Genomic DNA, 17,914 nt, shown 5'->3' on the forward strand with positions numbered 1-17,914 from the left:
CCAGTAAGATCTCAGTACTAGTATTCCAGCTGCCAAGAATCCTGAGTATCTACCATGAGAAACTGCCTTACGACATGCTCCATAAAGTAAGTTAAAGAAATAAACATCTCACATAATCAAAATGTTATACACTTTCTACAAAGTTGGCATACAAATGTGTCACTTAAGGGAAGCTATATTGTTAAATAAAAGATGTTCGGAAAATGAGCTCAAGCACTAGGTCCAATCTATACCACTTAACTCTTAATTCTATCTTTGACTCTCTTTTGGACTCCTCCATCTAGCTCTCTACAACACAAATCTACTACAGGAAGGATTAAACCTAATCAGTGCAAAAGTGAGCTACTCATGTTGACTGGTCTCAGCAAACACTTCATCATCCTTAGAAGCCGTCTGAAGCATTCTACTACTGAACTTTCTTAAGCTTTCCTTGCTTTACTTTCTGCCTTTGCAGATACCTCCCTCTGATGCCTAAGTGGCCAACAGCTACATCCCTTCTATCATTCAAACATCCAACTTACTTTCAACCACTGAACAGTGCCAGTAGACAGCAAATATCATTATAACCCAAAATACCAATCTGTTCTCTTAATAAAAAGTCTGCTCACAAACCACAGCTCTTCAAGCTTTAATAATTAATTGTTCATATCACCTCCAATAATACTGATCAATATTCCACAAGGACTTGTGGTTGAGGGAGATAATGCACCTATATAAAATGAAATCTGGCACAGAAATATGTATTACACAAATATGTATAAACTCTCCTAGTGTAATGCAAAACTATTACTTTGTAAGAACTATCAAGCTTTATGAAATATACATGCACACAGAGTCACTGTTATGCCATATACTTCCTTCATAAAAACCCCAAAATTTTGCCTATAGATTGCAAAAAGAAAGAGAAAAAGCCAAGAACATATGTTTCTGAAGAAATAAATACACCATTTAAATTCTTCCACTGTAACTTTGCAATAAACTCTACATGACTCTCCAGAGAGAGTGCCTTTTGCAATCAAAATTCTGTAGCCACCGGTTAGCACCCCTGGGTTTTTGAATAACTCTGACCATGTTTGCTCTGCACATACAGTTTTACTCTGTGAAGCACTATATGAAAAATGCCTCCCTGAAGCAGTTGCTTGATCTTCCCTTTCTCTTTGCACAGTTGCAGGTGGGGTAGGAAAAGAGAGCAGTTACAGCTTCTGCCAAAAATCACAGCCAAAACTGCCCAGTAGCATGGCAGTTGGTTTGCAAAGCTGCTAGGTAGCACATCAACAAGTGTGTCCACTGAGTATTTCCAAATACCACCACCACATCTCAGACTCTATTTTTGACTGTTGTGATATATAAGAAGTTTGGATATGATACCTGCTAAGAAAAAAAAAGGGGGGGGTGGGGAGGAAAGTTGCAGAAGAGGAAAAGCAGGGTCTTTCAGAAAAATATCCCCAAACCAGGGACTGCCTGCCACTTAGATGCCTGCCCACTGTCACAGCAAGATTATAAATACAGATAGGGCCTGAAAACAGTTTTAAAATACTCAAAGTAATAAATGACTTGAATTTGGATCTTGTTACCACGCACCTCTTCATACAGGAATGTTAGAACAAAGTACGTATCTTTAATTTATTAAAAACTACAACTATTGTTACCTTTTCAGTTTCACTCATAAGCCCTTTGCTTCTATTGATAGCCTAGAGATCCAATACAAGTTTCCAGTAATGCAATGACCACATCTTGCAGCCGTAGCTCTGCTGCAAGAACCGATTGTTCAGTGTTCCACACATTTGTTCCCTGTGACACCTCCTGTCAGAAGACAGATATGCCTTATATGGAGATCCTTCCTACTCATGGTCTATTTTCCTAAAAATTGCCCTGAAGGCACCTGTAGATTATCTACTCTTATTGAAAACTACCAGCAGTACTATTACTTTTCACCAAGAGGATAGGTTTCTCTTTTTTTTAAAGAAGGAATTCAGCTGTGAAAATCACTGGAGAGGGAAACTGCTCCAACTTGATAGGCAGATCCCAAAACAACATTAGACACAGGAAACTGAGTTTTTCCTCAGCTGTAATTAAGGCTTGACAATTTTTGCTGTTTACAATGACATTATGATTCTCAGATGACTTTAAAGGTTTAAAATATTAATAAAAGCTTCATTTGGTAAGCCTGAGATGTGATGCTTGAGGAATTCCACCAGTTTTTTAATAAAGTAGGCAATAGTTCAACCCTCATTCTAACAGTCTGCCCTCCAAACCATTACCAGCCACTGTATCATCTTCTTTGAATTAATAAACAAACATTCTGATGTGAATTTTCATCCCTTTCAATATAAAAGGAAAATCAGGACCCAAACAGCCTATCTACAAATGGAAAAAACATCAAAATCCTGCCACCTAAATCCTGTAAACCAGGGTAAGGAATATCAACTGCAATCCAATTAAGATAGGCTTAAGGGAAAACGGAAGACGACGAGTAGGACGGACTAAATTAGGCTTTTAAGGTGTCTGAAGAGAAAAAGGTTAAGAAAAACTGAAAACTAAAGGAGACAGATGGATTTGAGAGAACACTGGCTGGGGAGGAATAAGGAGCTAACCAAAAGCTACAGACAGTTAAGACATCAAAAATAGATGTGGAAGACTGGGGTAAGACCAATAGTCACATTACTATGGTCTGGAACTCCTCCCCACACACTGTGATTCAGAAAAAGTAAAAGGCCACCTGACTGTCTATTACTTGGGACTTTGATGTACTGCTGTCTGCAAGCTGGAATTGCACATAGTTTTTATGCTGGACTTCTCAGTTTATAACCCAGAGCTATTTTTCAAGCTTACAACATCTATCTATTGTTGTTGTTATTACAAACTTTTTAAACAGTCAGCATTTTTTTTCCTTCAAAACTAAAATTTTGGAGGCTTAAGAAGGGGGCTATTCAGATTCCTGGAACATCCTTTCTAAACCTCTCCAGTATGGTCTGAAATCTAAATACTGCAGGTACTATAAATAAAATTAAAACCAACTACACAAGTTAAATGGATTTGACTTTCATTTAATCATGACAGAGGTGCAAAAGTGCAAAACAGTGCTTGGCAATCTCCCTTTTATAAGTGCAAATGCTTTTAAAACAGTATAAAAATATCTTGTATAAACAAAGAGAACATGCAAGAAGGTATTCCTACAATGTATTCTCTACACAAAGAGAATGACTTCTCAGTATAAACACTAAAAGTTATAGGTTTGTCTCCAATTATCTGAATTTTCATTTATTAGCTGCAACATCATGTAAGAAGTTAGATCTGTAAAACCACATACACAAAGGAAATATTCTACCTCAAGGTTTTTCATATAAAATAGATATATTTCTCTCACCATTAACAGAAAGGTTTTCAATAACAGCAAAAATGACAATATCAGCACCTTTCGGCCACTTACCCATCTAAATGCAACCACCAAAACCAGACAAAATGCATACACAACAATTTAAAATTTTGCTAATATGATTCTATGCAAGGCTCAATTTGGAGATGTAAGATACTCCATGAAGTTTAGGAAGAACTGTATTTATTAAGAGAAAGCACTTTAGCAGCGGTTAATGACAGTGCAGCATCCTTACATAGAGTGATTACTATCACAGGTAAACCAAATAAATCCTACTTTGTCTTCACTGAACAGCACAAGACAATTACCTAGTGCACACAACTGAAATAAAACTTACCAGTCTGCAATTGTCAATGGCAAACACTATAATCTATATTCTAGAAATAAAATAGGATAAAGAATTGATTGAAGAAAAATGGAATAGAGACTTGACTAGTTTGAGAACACCCAAGCATAATGAAAACACATGAGCCTATTTGTTAGAAAGAAATAATATTCGGCCAATGGGAGAAAGGCAAAAGCAGATAAGAAACAAGTTGTGAGGAAGAACACAGATACTTCATGGTGAAATAATCAAAATAAGAGACAAGAAATTATAATAATAAAGACAAGAGAATAAGGTCTTTATTTAAGAACAAGCTGATCTCTATGTAATGAGAATGACTGACTGCAGATCTGTATAAGGACGATGCTTGAATTAAAGACTCAGCAATAGTAAAGACGAGTGGTGTTATCAATTGCAGCAAGGACACCAGAGAATGGAAATAAAGAGTTCAGGGTTTGACCCTGTTAAGGTTAAGACTCTTAGCTCGACATTTTTACAGACTGATGGAGGGCAGGATCAAAATGGTTCAAGTACTATCGCACTGTAGCACAAGTTAGAGAAAAGGCTTTCAATTATTTTCATTTGCAAAACAAACAAAAAAGAAATTAGTAAGAGTAATCCAAATCTCTACTGAAAATATAAAACTACTAACAGGCTTATTCTTTTAGACTTTTTCTTACTTTCCCCTTCATTGAACCTGTAAATTTTTCCCCCCCAGAGTACATAAACCACAGTTCAAAAACCATTACCTTAGACAATTATGTTTGGGAACATGAGTCAAGGATTCTGTGCACCTCTCCTGGCTTTGCAAGGAATTAAGTTGCCTTAAGAAAGTCCCAAACAGAAAAAATTTCTTCCCAGCTTTAAAACAGACATATATTGCATTTTGCGTCCAAAAGGGAACTGAAAAAAATACATTTTAACTCTATAATAATTTTTAAAACTTTTCCCTTTAATTCTAAACAGCTAAACCACAGTATTTTCTATTAAAGAGCTAAATGCATTCAGTAATTTTCTAAGTTCAAACAAGTTAAAATCATGTAATGGGACTTAGGGTAAAACTAAAAAAAGAAAAGAGCAGGCAGGCACATAAAGCTCAATCATGCAATTTTTTGTATCAAACAAAAAAAACAATTCAAAAAACTTCTGCCCAATCTTTAATGTAACAAAGACAATGCAAGCAACTAAGATTTTTCTAGAAAATTTTAAAAGTTGCCAAGATTTCTGCTAGAATATATACATGAGATAGTCTCCATGTACATATAAAGCCACATGTAACACAAAGCCTGTTTGTAAATCCTAACCTAGTCTTCCTTGCACCCAATTCAAATGAGAAAGCCAGCTGCCTCTAGTAAGCACCAGGAGCATTGAGTCCACCACAAAGCATAGCAGCCACAACAACTTTCACTGAGACATCTCAAAAAGCGGCTGTGACACCTATTCAACACATTCATTCAGTGGCTTAAAGTAGTTGCCATGAAAATAGTATAGGAAGGCAATGAATCTTGGTCTGAGGAGATCTAAACCTAGATTCCTACTTTACAGAAACTCAGCTCATTAATTTTGGAAAGGGTCTTCTCTCCACCTTCTCTTGAACTCAAGCATCCATATGGGCAAAAGTCCTGGGCTGGAGAGGAAAAAAAAAAAATAAGAAAAATAAGGAATGGCACTAATCTAAGCACAGAGTGTCAAAGTTATCTAGGGACAAGGAAGCTGCATTATGGCTTCTCTTTTCTAAGCTGTGCAACAGGTACAGATTTGGAGTCATTAAATTAATAACAAAAGAAATCAGAAGAAAAACTCCACAGTTTTCTTAGCCTAAAGTATTTATAGATATACTACATGCAAAGAAAGAAGCATCTTTCAGTTATGACAACATGAATTGTGTAGTTAAGTCCATCAACACATTCACCTGTCTGCAGCGATGGTGAACATACTAGAAGCTCAAATTCAGTGTCAAGGTTTTAGGAAGCAGAAAGCCCATTTACGACATTCATTACAGCTAGCAGTGGGGGATGGTTAAAGTGCTCCAGCAACGTTTGACTACAGCATAACTTTAACTGCCTGTATTTGCCTCCTAACAGACCATCAGCAAGCCAGAGTAGTTAGTGTAACTGAAACTGAAATGCTAACTGGCATTTCCTCTGTTAAAAAAATAAAATTAAGAAAAATGAAACTCTTGAACATGTACACAGATGGCCTCAAATCAGGAGGTGGAAGAATCTCCCAGGATCATGTAGCTTAGAAACTCAGAAGATTACTGAGAATAGAATATTGAACTTCATATTAAAACTGCCAACAGAACTCATATACCTTAAAAAATTTAAGTAAAGTCCTATTTCAATTAAGCAAAATAACTCTGACTATTCCTTGAATTGACAGCTGTGGCCCATCTCAAAATAAATTAGAAAAATCAGTCACAGGTTAAAATATTAAGGAAACAGTAAATCACAACTGTTGCAACTCTAATATGCCAGTTCCTCTCCTTCCATCCCACTCAGAAGTTGCATTTTTATGTTTGCATATTAAAATTCCATGTTCTTGTGAATTCCAGCAGAATAGTCAGGCAACATCTGTTAGTTTAAAGTGGAAAAGAAGAAATTTCGTTACCTACAGAGAAAACAAAATTCAAGTAAAGTGAGCTCATACAGAACTAATATAATACTAACATTTGAGCTAGATGTGTTGCCACAGCCAAAAAACTTTGACATTGTACAGATACTAATGCCTACAATCACAGTCACAAAAATATCCCTGTCAGTAATCCCAAACCTGACATTTATAAAGGACAAACCATCTAAAAGTTTAACACACATTAAATGCAGTACTTCAGAACATGCTGAGCCAGCAAGATCCTTAAAGGTTGCAAGGATATCAAGAGATTGACAAACATCAAGGATTAATCTAGCAACAAAAGAAAACAACATAAGCGCATACCTACACTTGAAAAGTACCTACACAAATGCCAAAGCTGAAACTTAAGAGGCAGTAATGGGAGTAGAAAAAGATGCAACAATCTACCACCATCATTATTTATTGTGCTAGAAAGATAGTTCCAGAGGCAATTACCATACGAACACCAAAAAAGGCTTAACCAATAATAATCAAGATATTATAGCAAAATGGTCAGGGTACCAGTACAAATTATTCACTAACAAACTGACATGTTCTGCACCCAGTCGTTTTCCTTCTCCACAAGTAAACATTCAGAACATCACTAATTAACAGTTTGAACACAGAGGCTGCTGTAACTTGACCTACAACCACACTCTTTTAGCTAAAAAGACCAGTTTGACAGGTCTTTTGGAGCTTCTGTTCAATTCTAGCCATAGCTTATAGTCGAACTTGTGACTGAAAGGCAAAAGCTTCGTATATGATTTTAGTAAACAACAAACAAAAAGTCACAAAACGTGATTCCATCATATGTACTGATTTCTTCCCAAACTGCACACTATCCTTCTAAACAAGAAACAAAACAATGCATGACTACCCAAGATGATAGAGGTGCCTTTTAGCATCATTAGACTTCTAATGAAATTTCCACCTCTGTATTTGTGAAAAGGAGATTCATTTCCAGCAACCCACAAAACCTGAATGCTCTCCTCATGGATTTCATGTTTTGTAATTTCTCAAATTACATATATCCTAAGCCTCTCAAAGCAATTTCATGATGAGAACTCAGTTTATCCTTTTAAATACATTTAGAAATTTTAGTCCATTTGCCAGTGTTTTCCATCCTGATTTTTATCACCTTGATTTATTAATAATTTTGCAATGAGGCAGTTTAGTTGCTTCTTTCCGGCTTTCATTATAATTGTGTTTTTCATGCTAACACTGCATGGATACAAATTCTGTTGGACTTGGACTGTCTACTACAGTGCCCCACACACGGGGCACCACTTTGAAAAAACTGATAACTAAAATGCATGAGTTTACTTGTTATTTAATCCCTATTAACCCATAGCACAATAAACTATTAAACTATTATATTCCAATTAAAAAGCCTACAGCAGACAGCAACACTTATCACTTCTTCTGAAGCACACGTTAGCTTAATGCAAGATTCAACAGCACATCAATTGTCCAATAAAATATAGCTTTAAGTTTACACATGGGCTACACTTCAACTTTTTTTTTTGGTCAAACAAAGTTTACAAAACATTAGAATTTTTTAGAAAAAGCAGCAAACCTATTTCAGGAAAATAAAAAGAGAGACAATGCAACACAATACCTCACAAGAAACACTAGTATCTCCTTATTTTATTAGTCTTTACATATAACCTTCAGTTTTTCAAACAAAAGCTTCCAAACTTTCTGGAATTATAATTTCATAAAAAAATCCAAATCTCAACCCAAAAACAGCTAACAGCTTTGTAAAGGCTTTAGATCTTAAGAAATTAAGGCTTTCTGGTATACCAACAACCAAATTGACACAAGTTTTACACATCTAAATATACTAAACATGGTTTCTACAGGTTTTTTTCTTTTTTTATTAACTTGGCAGTGCAAAAGTACTTCAGTAGCCCTTCTCCAATGAAATTCTGAAAAAACAAACATTAAAAACATTCCAGGGCCAAATCAGCACTGCATTTTTGGAAGATTTAGGATCAACTCTGAAATGCATAAACATTAAATTAGTGATCAATTTGCTCCAAAGGATGCATAATTTACCACTAAGAGTGCAGATGAGCTGGCCTACCTCCAAAAATTTCTTTTATTATCGAGTACAAAAAGCTGGCTGCTTCTTCGTCAGCCAAAATGGCTGGAAAAAACAAGTAGAAGGTCAATAGCAGAAATCCTACATTCCAGTCATCACCGGAATTTTCCCTGATCTCAAGGCAAGCCATTTCACAACTTCAGATTTGTTTTTTCCCCAGAATACAGACAAACTTTTCTCCTGTGAAGAATTTAAATTAAAAGAGGCAGCTCTAATAAAGAGGGGATGGACAAAAAAGGTAACCCAGCAAAATCATTCGTATTTTTAAATGATTACTATTTTTAAAATAATTGATAGCACATTTCCAGTGAACTTCATGTAAAGAACAAAGTAGGAATCTGAAGACCACAGCAGGATGACATTATCTTTAGTAATGAGCATAAAAAAAAATCAGAATTATGACAGACAGAGAAATACACCCTCTCCTTAGAGCTATGAGCAAGTTTCAACATTAAAAATACATGGCTTTCTGTCTTCAATTAACTTCAATAAATACTGCTATACATCTGACATCTAATATTACTGCAGAAACCAAGGCACAATCCCCACAAGTAATTTGAAGTGCATGGAACCAAAGAAGAACCTATTTAGAAATAATTCTGCATAATAACTTTTACAGTTGCTGAGTTGGTTTTCTTCAGAAAAAAGAGATGATCTTTTTGGTTAAGATCATTTGATAAGTTGTTTAAACAGATGGGAAAACGCTCAGACATGAGTATGAAATTATTAGGATTTTAGAATGTCCTGTCATCGTAAGAATCAAAAATTCAAGTTAATCAAAATTATGTAATAAAAATTTTCATTACCATACAGGCCACAAAGCCATGACAAATTTATGCATGTATCCATATTTGAAAAAAAGAATACAAAACTCTCAAAGAACACACTAAGCCTAACTGATAGTTCTGTAGTATATACAGTTGGAAGAAGAGAAAAGGGACTGACAGTTTAGGGAAAAATCCCGAGGTGCACAAGAGAGAACAGCAGCAATTCAGTTGGATAGCAGCGTTTGCTAGGATTATGTTCCAAGTTATACAGCAGAAATACTATTCACCTGAAGCCATCAAAATATGAAAATCAGAAATACTTTTGAACTATCTTGCTTTGCAAATACAAAGTTTCAGGTGAAACCAGTTAATAATTAACATTACTTTCAGTAACATAGAGCACACTTCCAGTTTCATCCACTCAACACCAAGCACAGGAGAAAGACAATACTCCAATAACATGAAGTTTTACTTGCCCTCTAAACAGGCTCATACTTCCTACTAGTGTTTTACAGACCTTCATGGCTACACTAGCTATCATGCAACTACTAGTCCTTTTCATTTATTTCAGTAGCCACAAAACAGAGATTACAAATTAAGTATACTCAGATTTATCTTTCAAACCAATCTTGACTTGACAAGTAAGGTTTCCATGGCTAATAGTACTATATTCTTAAAGTTGTCATCTGACTAAACAAGGTTATACATTACAAGACCAGATACTATTTTCTGCTTTCCTTTCACAAACATATTAAGCTGGCACTAGTGACAAAAGCAGCAGCTTCCCTCATCCCGCCTGTCTGTACATAAATTTCTGTGCAACCCTTCCCCCCTCATGCTGTCATAAACACTGGTAAAATTGCAAGGTGAGCCAGATTGGGGAATTAATCTGGATTAAAACAAACCGTTTTTGATGAGTTAATTTTAACCCAGAGAAGGTCTCTAATCTGGTACTGCAAGAGGCTATATACATAATTACATCAGCATGGCAGGGGGAACGAGCATAGAAATGGAACCGTTTCTTTTGGAGACAAAAGTGTTCATGACACCATGGCCTGTACCACATAAGGAATGCAAAGTACTGTTAGTTCTGCTTCAAAGCCAATGACTGCATCCCATTCAACACGTGATACTCATTACTTTCAGACAAACACCCTGCAAATGTGAAGTTAATCTTACATGTGGCTCTAAATAATCTCTATGATGTTTAGTTTTCCTTGTCTATGCACGGGCATTTTGATACTGCTTTCTAGCTCTTCATAAAAATTAAGCTCAGGTTTGCGATAAAATGCTTGCTGAAGCGTTGGTCACACCACTGCAAGGGTGGAATGTTACTTTGCATGCTTGAAGCAAAAGTTGTGTCAACATACTGCAAGCAGGTTACACTATCATTCTTCAAAAGAGTTTTCTCTGAACATACAAAGAATTTTATTAGTTAGTTTTTAAGCTACTTCAAGGTATTTTTCTTGTCACAAACACTGTTAAACAACAGCTTTAGAGGCTTCAATTTTCCACATGGATAAAAATCAAATCAAGACAATAACAATATGAGACAGATTAATTCAAGATTAAGACAGTATCAGTTATCTACTGTGACAACTAAATGCAGTCACAAATTACTTTAAAGCATCTCTAAAGAGAAAGTATGTTTGGAATTTTTACTGGCATTTTTGACCATTTGTGTTTAAGACTATCAGGTAGCTGAAATCTCTAAAACCTTAGTGGATTGTTTTGACACAGTTATGGAGGAAGAGTGGGATCATAAGCAGTACTTTGGCTGTGATGAGTATGATACAATAGATATTGGGGGTCAGAATCAAGAGATACCGGACAGCTAGTTGATTATTACATATTACTCCTCTTAAGAGTTCTACAGTCCAGATTGGCTGTATTCACTAATACAAACTAGCTGTTCTTCACTCACTATAATCTATTTTCCCTCTGTAGAGCATTTTGGCTTCTTTGATCTGCTCTAAGATGACATAATGTAACCAAGACATGACCAAATCTAGCCTTCAAAAATATATATAGTAATTTTGAATTTCACACTTTCTTTTAATTGACATTCTCATAATAGTGTTTCAGTAAGAAACAGATACAAGAAGACTGCAATCTATGCTGTCTTGGAGTTAAAAGTAAATGTTTTAAGAACATTAAAAGAAACATCAAAATTCACACACTCTCAAAGCTAGTATATTCTATAATAGTAAGCATAAAAGATACAAGTTAAATTAAACAGCTTGGAACAACCACATGGTTGATTAAAGCTTAAGTTTCCTTTCCTTTAGTGTTTGCATTACTAGGATTAAATGATATAAGACTCGAAGTAGGAAAAGAGCATTTAAAAAAAAAACGCATGAGCACTGAACTAAGGATTAATGAGAGTAAGGAAACTCTTACAGGTACTGAATCAAAGGAATTAGTTTCCCTATCACATACTCTGAACAGAATCAGGTAATTGCAAAGATACCAAATGCCAGTGTTTTAAGAGTCCGCATTTCTTGCCCTTGCGAAAAGCAAAATAGGAAAGTTACTTTCTTCTCCTAGTTTCTTGCATTATTTTACTCCCGCATACACCCTTTTTGTGGGGGAAATAACCCGTGCTGTTCAAGTCACACCGAAGAGAAAGAAAAAGAAACACACAGACACCTTGTGCTTTACAACTATTCGCAAACTTCAAACAAGGATGACTTAACAGTCTTAATGCGACTACGCCACCCACATCACAGCTCAATACCAGTAAAGGATGCAAACAGGGGAACGTGCTCTTTTCATGTCATCCACACCCTCAGCAGCCTCCAGAGAAAAAAAATAGGGAGTCCTGGGCACCGCTCAGGGGAGAGACCGGCCCAGAGGGGCTCAAGGCAGCAACGCCCGCGGCCCCCCCCCCCCCCCCAACAAAGCCGCCGCCGCGACACGGCTCCTGCTGCGAGCCGCTCACCCCGCCCTCAGCGTCCGCCAAGCCCGCGGCCCGCCGACCACCGCCACGCCGGCGGCGGGGGCGGCCGGCCGGGCCCGGGAGCGCCGCCCCGGGCGGGGCACTGCCCGCGCCGCCGAGTAACGGCCGGCCGGGGCCTCGCGGGCCAACGGCCACCGCCGCGGCCGCGCGCGGCACCCGCCGAGCGCCGCCCGGGCGGGGGGAGGGGCGGCTCGCGCCGGGCGCCCCCGTCCCGCCCCGCCTGCCAGCACGTGCCGGCCGGGGGCCCTTTATCGCCTCCGCCCGGCGGCGGCCTCCTCCCCTGCCCTGCCCTCCGGCGGCACCGCTGCTCCCGGGCGGCGTGGCAGGCAGACCCCCTCCCCAAAGCCTCACGCTGCAGCCTCCCCGCCGGGGCCGCGCTGGGAGAGCCAGCGTGTCACGGCCCAGGCTTGGGGGAGGGCAGCGAGGCGCCGCTGGTGAAGAACGCCCGCAGGGGTGGGGGGGGTGGAAGGAAGCTCCTGCTCAGGCCTGAGGATGGAGGAGCATGAAAACTGGCAGCCGCCTGTGAGAAAGGCAGTCCCTAGGGGCATCATCTGCCTGAGGTCCTGGGAAAGGGGGGGGGGGCACACCCTCCCCCCTGCCCACCCGCGGAAAGGGCTGCCACCCGCGGTCTCTCTCCACACACGGGGCAGCACGAGGTGCAGCCTGGAGGAAACCCAGGCTGCCTGCACAGGGTGGCAGAGAAAGATCACCACAAGGAACAAGGCGAGACAGCTAGAGGCTGACATAAGGCAAAACAGCAAGACCGCTTACTTGGATGACCCCGCTAGCAGGACATGCAGCGGCTGTGCAAAGGAGGCAGCAAAACGTCTCAACAGAAAATACAAGATTTGGACTTGGCATACCAGACCCTGACAGGAGTGAGACTCAAGGCCTGCCCAAATGGCTAGTTGTTTACCCAGATTTCAACATGGAAACAATGAGGAAATGAATTATTACCCTAGGTGGCCGCAAAAGGATGGGAGGAGCAGAGTGTACACGGTTATCTTTCATGAAAAGGGCGTGATCTAGCCCCAAGTCTCCGCCGTGGGGGAGGAGGAGCAGGCACAGGTAACTGCTCCACTGGCCTCGGGGGGGGGGGGGTGGCAGCGCCATCTGCACGGCACCGCCAGCCAAACTAGTGGCAGGGCCCCGGCGGCAGAGAGGGGATGGTACCCGGGCAGCACCGGGTTACATCACCACCCTCTTCCCCCTCCCCCCCCACGCCACATTATCCCCAGCAGGGGCCACATGGCATAGACAGCGGGGGCAGCTGCGCTGCGCGACAGCGAGGCGGAGGAGGGCAAGGAAGGGCAGGAGACACGAGAGGCACCGCGGCGGAGGGCGGAAGGGCCTCTCCCCGCCCGCGGTGCGAGCGGCCACGGCAGCATCTGCCTCGCCCGCGAGGGAGACCAGCGCGCGTTACCTGCCCGGGTGACTCCCCAGCTCCCTGTCGCTCAGCGCCGCCGTGTAAATCTTCCGGTATCTGTCGGCCAGGGCCTTCCCCGAAAGCAGCAGCTGGTAGCGGCCCCGGCAGCCCAGCGACGGCGGCGCCAGGGCTCCGGGCAGGGCTCCAAGCCCGCCGGCGCAGCCCTCTTCGGGCCCCATGGGCCCCGCCGCACCGGAGCCGCTGGAAAAGAAGAAGCCGCCCTCGGCCCCGGTGCAGGCGGCGGCGACTCCCGCAGAGGCGGCGGCTGCAGCGCTCATCCCCCTCCCCGCCCGCCCCCTGGTGGCTGCGCTGCCTCCCGGCGAGACACGGACGCAGGCGGCTCCCGCTGCCTTCACCGCCGGGGCCCAGCCATGGAGAGGCCGCAAAAGCCGCCTCCGCCGCCCTCGAGGCTGCGCATCCGCCCGGGCCGGGGGCGCGGGAACACCCCTCCTCCCCCCTCAGCGGCGGCTCGGGGCCCCGGCTGCCCGCCCGCCGCCCCGGGCGCAGAGCCGGCCGCGGCTCCCTCCCGCCGGCGGGCGCGCCGAGCGCCGAGCCTGACCGCTCGTCTGCGGGCCGGGGGAAGGGGGGGGGGCAGCCCGGCCGCTCGCTTCTTCCTCCCGCTGCAGGGGGCGGAGGCCAGCGGCTGCCGCTTCCCCTCCGGAGTTTATCCTCAGCGCCGCCGCCGCCCTCTCCTTCTGCACTGCCGCCGCGGCCCCGCCTCCCGCCGTGTGCCAGGCGGGGCGCCGCGCGCATGCGCCGCGCGGCCCCGCCCCCGGGAAATCCGGGACCGGCCGGGCGCTGGCACCTGCTGCGCGGGCCCGGGCGGCCGCGCGCGCGCGCGCGCGCCCCCCCCCGCTCCCCCCCCCGGGGCGGCCGTTAGCCCGCCCACCCAGTCGCCGTTAGCGCGCCGCCCCCTCCGGCGCGGGGGCTGGCGCCTCCCCTCTGCGGGTTAGGGAGCTCCTGTGCCTGCGCTGAGGCTGCGGTGCCCCACGTTACCAGAGAAGGACCCGGCGGTTACCTCAGCGCGGGGTTCGTTTCACGGCCTGGAGGGCCCAGCACTTCCTCGCATCCGGCTTTCGCCCCTCACTGTTGAAGGGACTCGTACTTTATTTGGGCGTCCTGTGGTATTTGGGCAAGACACACAAACTCCCAGTTTTGGCAGCAGTGGCCCTCGCAGCCTGGCCAAAACGCCACGAGGTCCCATGCCAGAGCTGGCGGCTCAGGTGTGTGGCCGTAGGAAAGCTGGCATGACTAACTGCAGCAGCAGAGCTCGGCTTTACCAGCACTATGTGACTGGTTTCTGTGCTTTGCCGCTAGCTGCCCAGGATCTCTTCAAGGAGCAATGCTCTTTTTCTTTCTTGTATAGCAGAATAACAAAAGTTTACTAAATTCAGTTGCCACATTAGGCCTCAATTTTCTTAAACTGTCTTCACTGGCTCCAGGATACCTTACGTATGTTTAGAGGATAAGGGAGGCATCACATTAAGCAATCTTACACTGTATCTTCCTGTGTTATCTTCTTTCTTCTAGACTACCTTCTTGCCTTCCCTTCATCTTACATTTTACCTCTCATCTGTTTTAATCTTAGCCCTGCAACTTTGTCCCTACCCCCTCATTGCTGCTAGAGGCTATTGGTCACACTGTCTACTGCAGTACTGAGCTGAAAACTTCAGCTGCACAGATGACAGCACACTTTTGAAAACAATATTTTTTGTTCTGTTTGTTTTCTGTCTGCATGCCAAATGCAGGTTGGATTGCAGTCTGCAGAAAACTACCACCCAAAGATGTACACTATCATATTTTCTCTTTTCGAAAGAGGGCCTTAAAAGCCTGGAAAGCTGCTGATGCTAAGTACAGAGAAATATTTTTTCCAACGTTTTCTTCCTGCATAATGACAAATACAGGTGAATTATGTAAGTGTCATTTTTTAAGGTTGCATATAGCCCACCAATGGTTACGCATTCCTGCCGAATTTCAAGTACTCATTACAGAGAACTGCGAATATCAAAGATAAATAAATTCATACAAGTTCTCTCAAAGGTAGCTGTCCAGGTAGCAGAAAAACAGCCAGATTAGTGCCATAACTGAAGAAAAAGCTACTCTCTGAATTCAGCTAGAGGCACCAGAGTCCATCCAAAGAGACATATTTAAGATACTAACTACGTAAAAAGTCTTAAATTATGATTCTCATAGCGTAGTGTACAAAAAAAGAAGAAAAAAGAAAAGGATAATCCAGCAGTGAGACTAGGAGCCACAAGAAACCAAGCTACATGTCATGTGGTGCATGACATGCAGTAAATTGCATTCCTTCTGGGAATCAGAGTAATAAGTCTTTCTAGCACCTCTTTTATCAAATGCCTAAGATCATTCCTATAGGCAAGAACCAGGAAAAAACTTTCAGCTCATTTTTGGGTGGTCTTATAGCTGCTGCCTCTCTTACATCCAAATAGTAATTCATCCCTCACCAAATGCATACTGGCTCACAGATGGACTATCTTCTGCTTGTAGCATTGTCCTCTCAAAATGCTTCCTCTGCACTAATGCTGTTGTTGTAGCTATCTTAATGTATGCACCATAAAAGCAAAGTGCTGGCAAACTTTTATGAAGTGATGCAATTTATTGCAATCCTTGCATATTGCTCCAAACTCCCGAAGTTGTCTGGGCTTGTGTTTTACAGAGCTGCACATGGTGTGGCAAGCATTATTCTTTGCAAGCTGCAACTACTATTACATATTGCTTTTTAATCTCAAGTCTTTTTGCTTGTTGGGGGGGATTTTGTTAAGTATCCACAGGATCAGAGTATAGTCCTCCTTCTATAAGTTTCAGCCTATGATGCGCAATAATGTTTGACAACACAGCTGGGATTTGCCAAGCAAGATTAACTGTGGATCATCCATCATCCATCTCCATATCATCCATACAACCATCTATCTCCAAGCTCTTTTTCCTTCACTTGAAATACAAAATGGTTGACAACTAGTGAGGATGTTGTGGAACCCAGCAATATTTTCACTTTTTTGTTCTTCCAATGAGGAACACACTTCTCCTCCCCCCCCCTTTTTTTAAACATAAGGTGTGGTACTCACATTTCGTGTTCTTTCTCCGAGACTGATTTGGATAATACTAGATTCATGCAATGTAAAAACACTCGACAGTACACATTTCATCTGAATCAACCTTATCCCAGATCTAGTATTGCCAGTACTTCTGCAGCTGGGATAAAATGATTACAGGTTCATATTTGTTTAAAACAAGTAGTAGGGTAGTTCTGGAGAATTGGTTTGCCAATTTGATTAGCCCTTTGCTTTAGGTAGCTGCAGGGTTTTTGATCTAGCCATAGATGCCTGAAAAATGAATTTATTGTATCATCAAAACATGACCTCACCCAAATGAAAACAACCATTAAGTGCTTTGTGACCAGAATGTACCTTCCGACAATAATCAGCTCTTTCTTTTCTGCTGTCATTTCCTACTTGCTGTTACAGAATGAAATGCTTTTCCGATCAGCTTCTCTCTTTTGCTTTGAGGTGGGGTTTCTAGCAGTTCAGTTCCTCCACTTGGTGCCTTCATAAGTTAGTTTTAGAAGAACAGATTCTTCAGAAGTCCTTCAGAATCAGTCTGATAGCCTGTCCTGTTTGCTGTCACTGCCCATGAACATGCCCCATGAACTTATAACTACTAAAAACTACTATATTAGTCACTTGATAGATGATTTTCTTACTAATGCGCCTCAATAAATCAGCCAATGAGAAGTTCCCACATCCATAGGTGTGTTTGTAACTTTTATCCTACTTGGTATAGCACCCTGGGTTAACACATTTCAAATGGTCCCTAGAACAAGGGTAATGTGTGATACTTCTGGGAGCAGATTATAAACAGTTAAACCAAAAGGCAAGTAGGCAGCCTGCAACTTCTTGTTCAACTTGGTTTTTAGCAGATTTCAAAGCATTTGGCCAAAGCCTACTCAGCCGTTATTCATGGGGTGTTCTCTGTTTCTACAGCTTACCATGCTAAATGGTCTGCATCCAAATATATGGATTTTTTTAATTCTACCATGAGGTACTGTAGTTCATCATATGCTTTAGTAACATGTTTATAGCATATTGGGAATTGTATCTTTGTTCTGGAGGCTTGTTACTGACTCAATAGGACATGGAATGAATGTGGGATCCAACTGGCTTCCTCACCCTTAGTCCCTTCTGGATCCCATTCCTCCAATGCAAAATGAGGATTCCATTTACTTCACATCTTTTCTCCCCCAAATTCTTGTTCTATGAATGTGTTTGCTTGCTTACCTATGTTTGGAAGCATCAGGGGCTATGCCTGTGACAGTTTTGAAGGCTT

The 17,914-nt window shown here is 42.2% G+C and overlaps 1 protein-coding gene across 17 annotated transcripts in view; it reads right to left on the bottom strand.

The window, feature by feature from the left end:
• MYCBP2 (MYC binding protein 2) overlaps positions 1-13,863 on the bottom strand; it is a 218,533-nt gene extending 204,670 nt beyond the window's left edge. For 16 of the 17 annotated variants that reach the window (XM_067293019.1, XM_067292987.1, XM_067293046.1 and 13 more), the window contains exon 1: positions 13,568-13,863. In XM_067293019.1, the coding sequence (XP_067149120.1) occupies positions 13,568-13,848 (281 nt within the window). In that variant the 5' untranslated portion in view covers positions 13,849-13,863. Of the gene's footprint in view, positions 1-11,922; positions 12,028-13,567 lie in introns of those variants that run through there. The other variant, XM_067293011.1, reaches the window with a different exon arrangement.
• Positions 13,864-17,914: the final 4,051 nt, after the last annotated feature.

Source organism: Apteryx mantelli, chromosome 1 (assembly GCF_036417845.1).
Source record: "Apteryx mantelli isolate bAptMan1 chromosome 1, bAptMan1.hap1, whole genome shotgun sequence".
NCBI lineage: Eukaryota > Metazoa > Chordata > Aves > Apterygiformes > Apterygidae > Apteryx > Apteryx mantelli.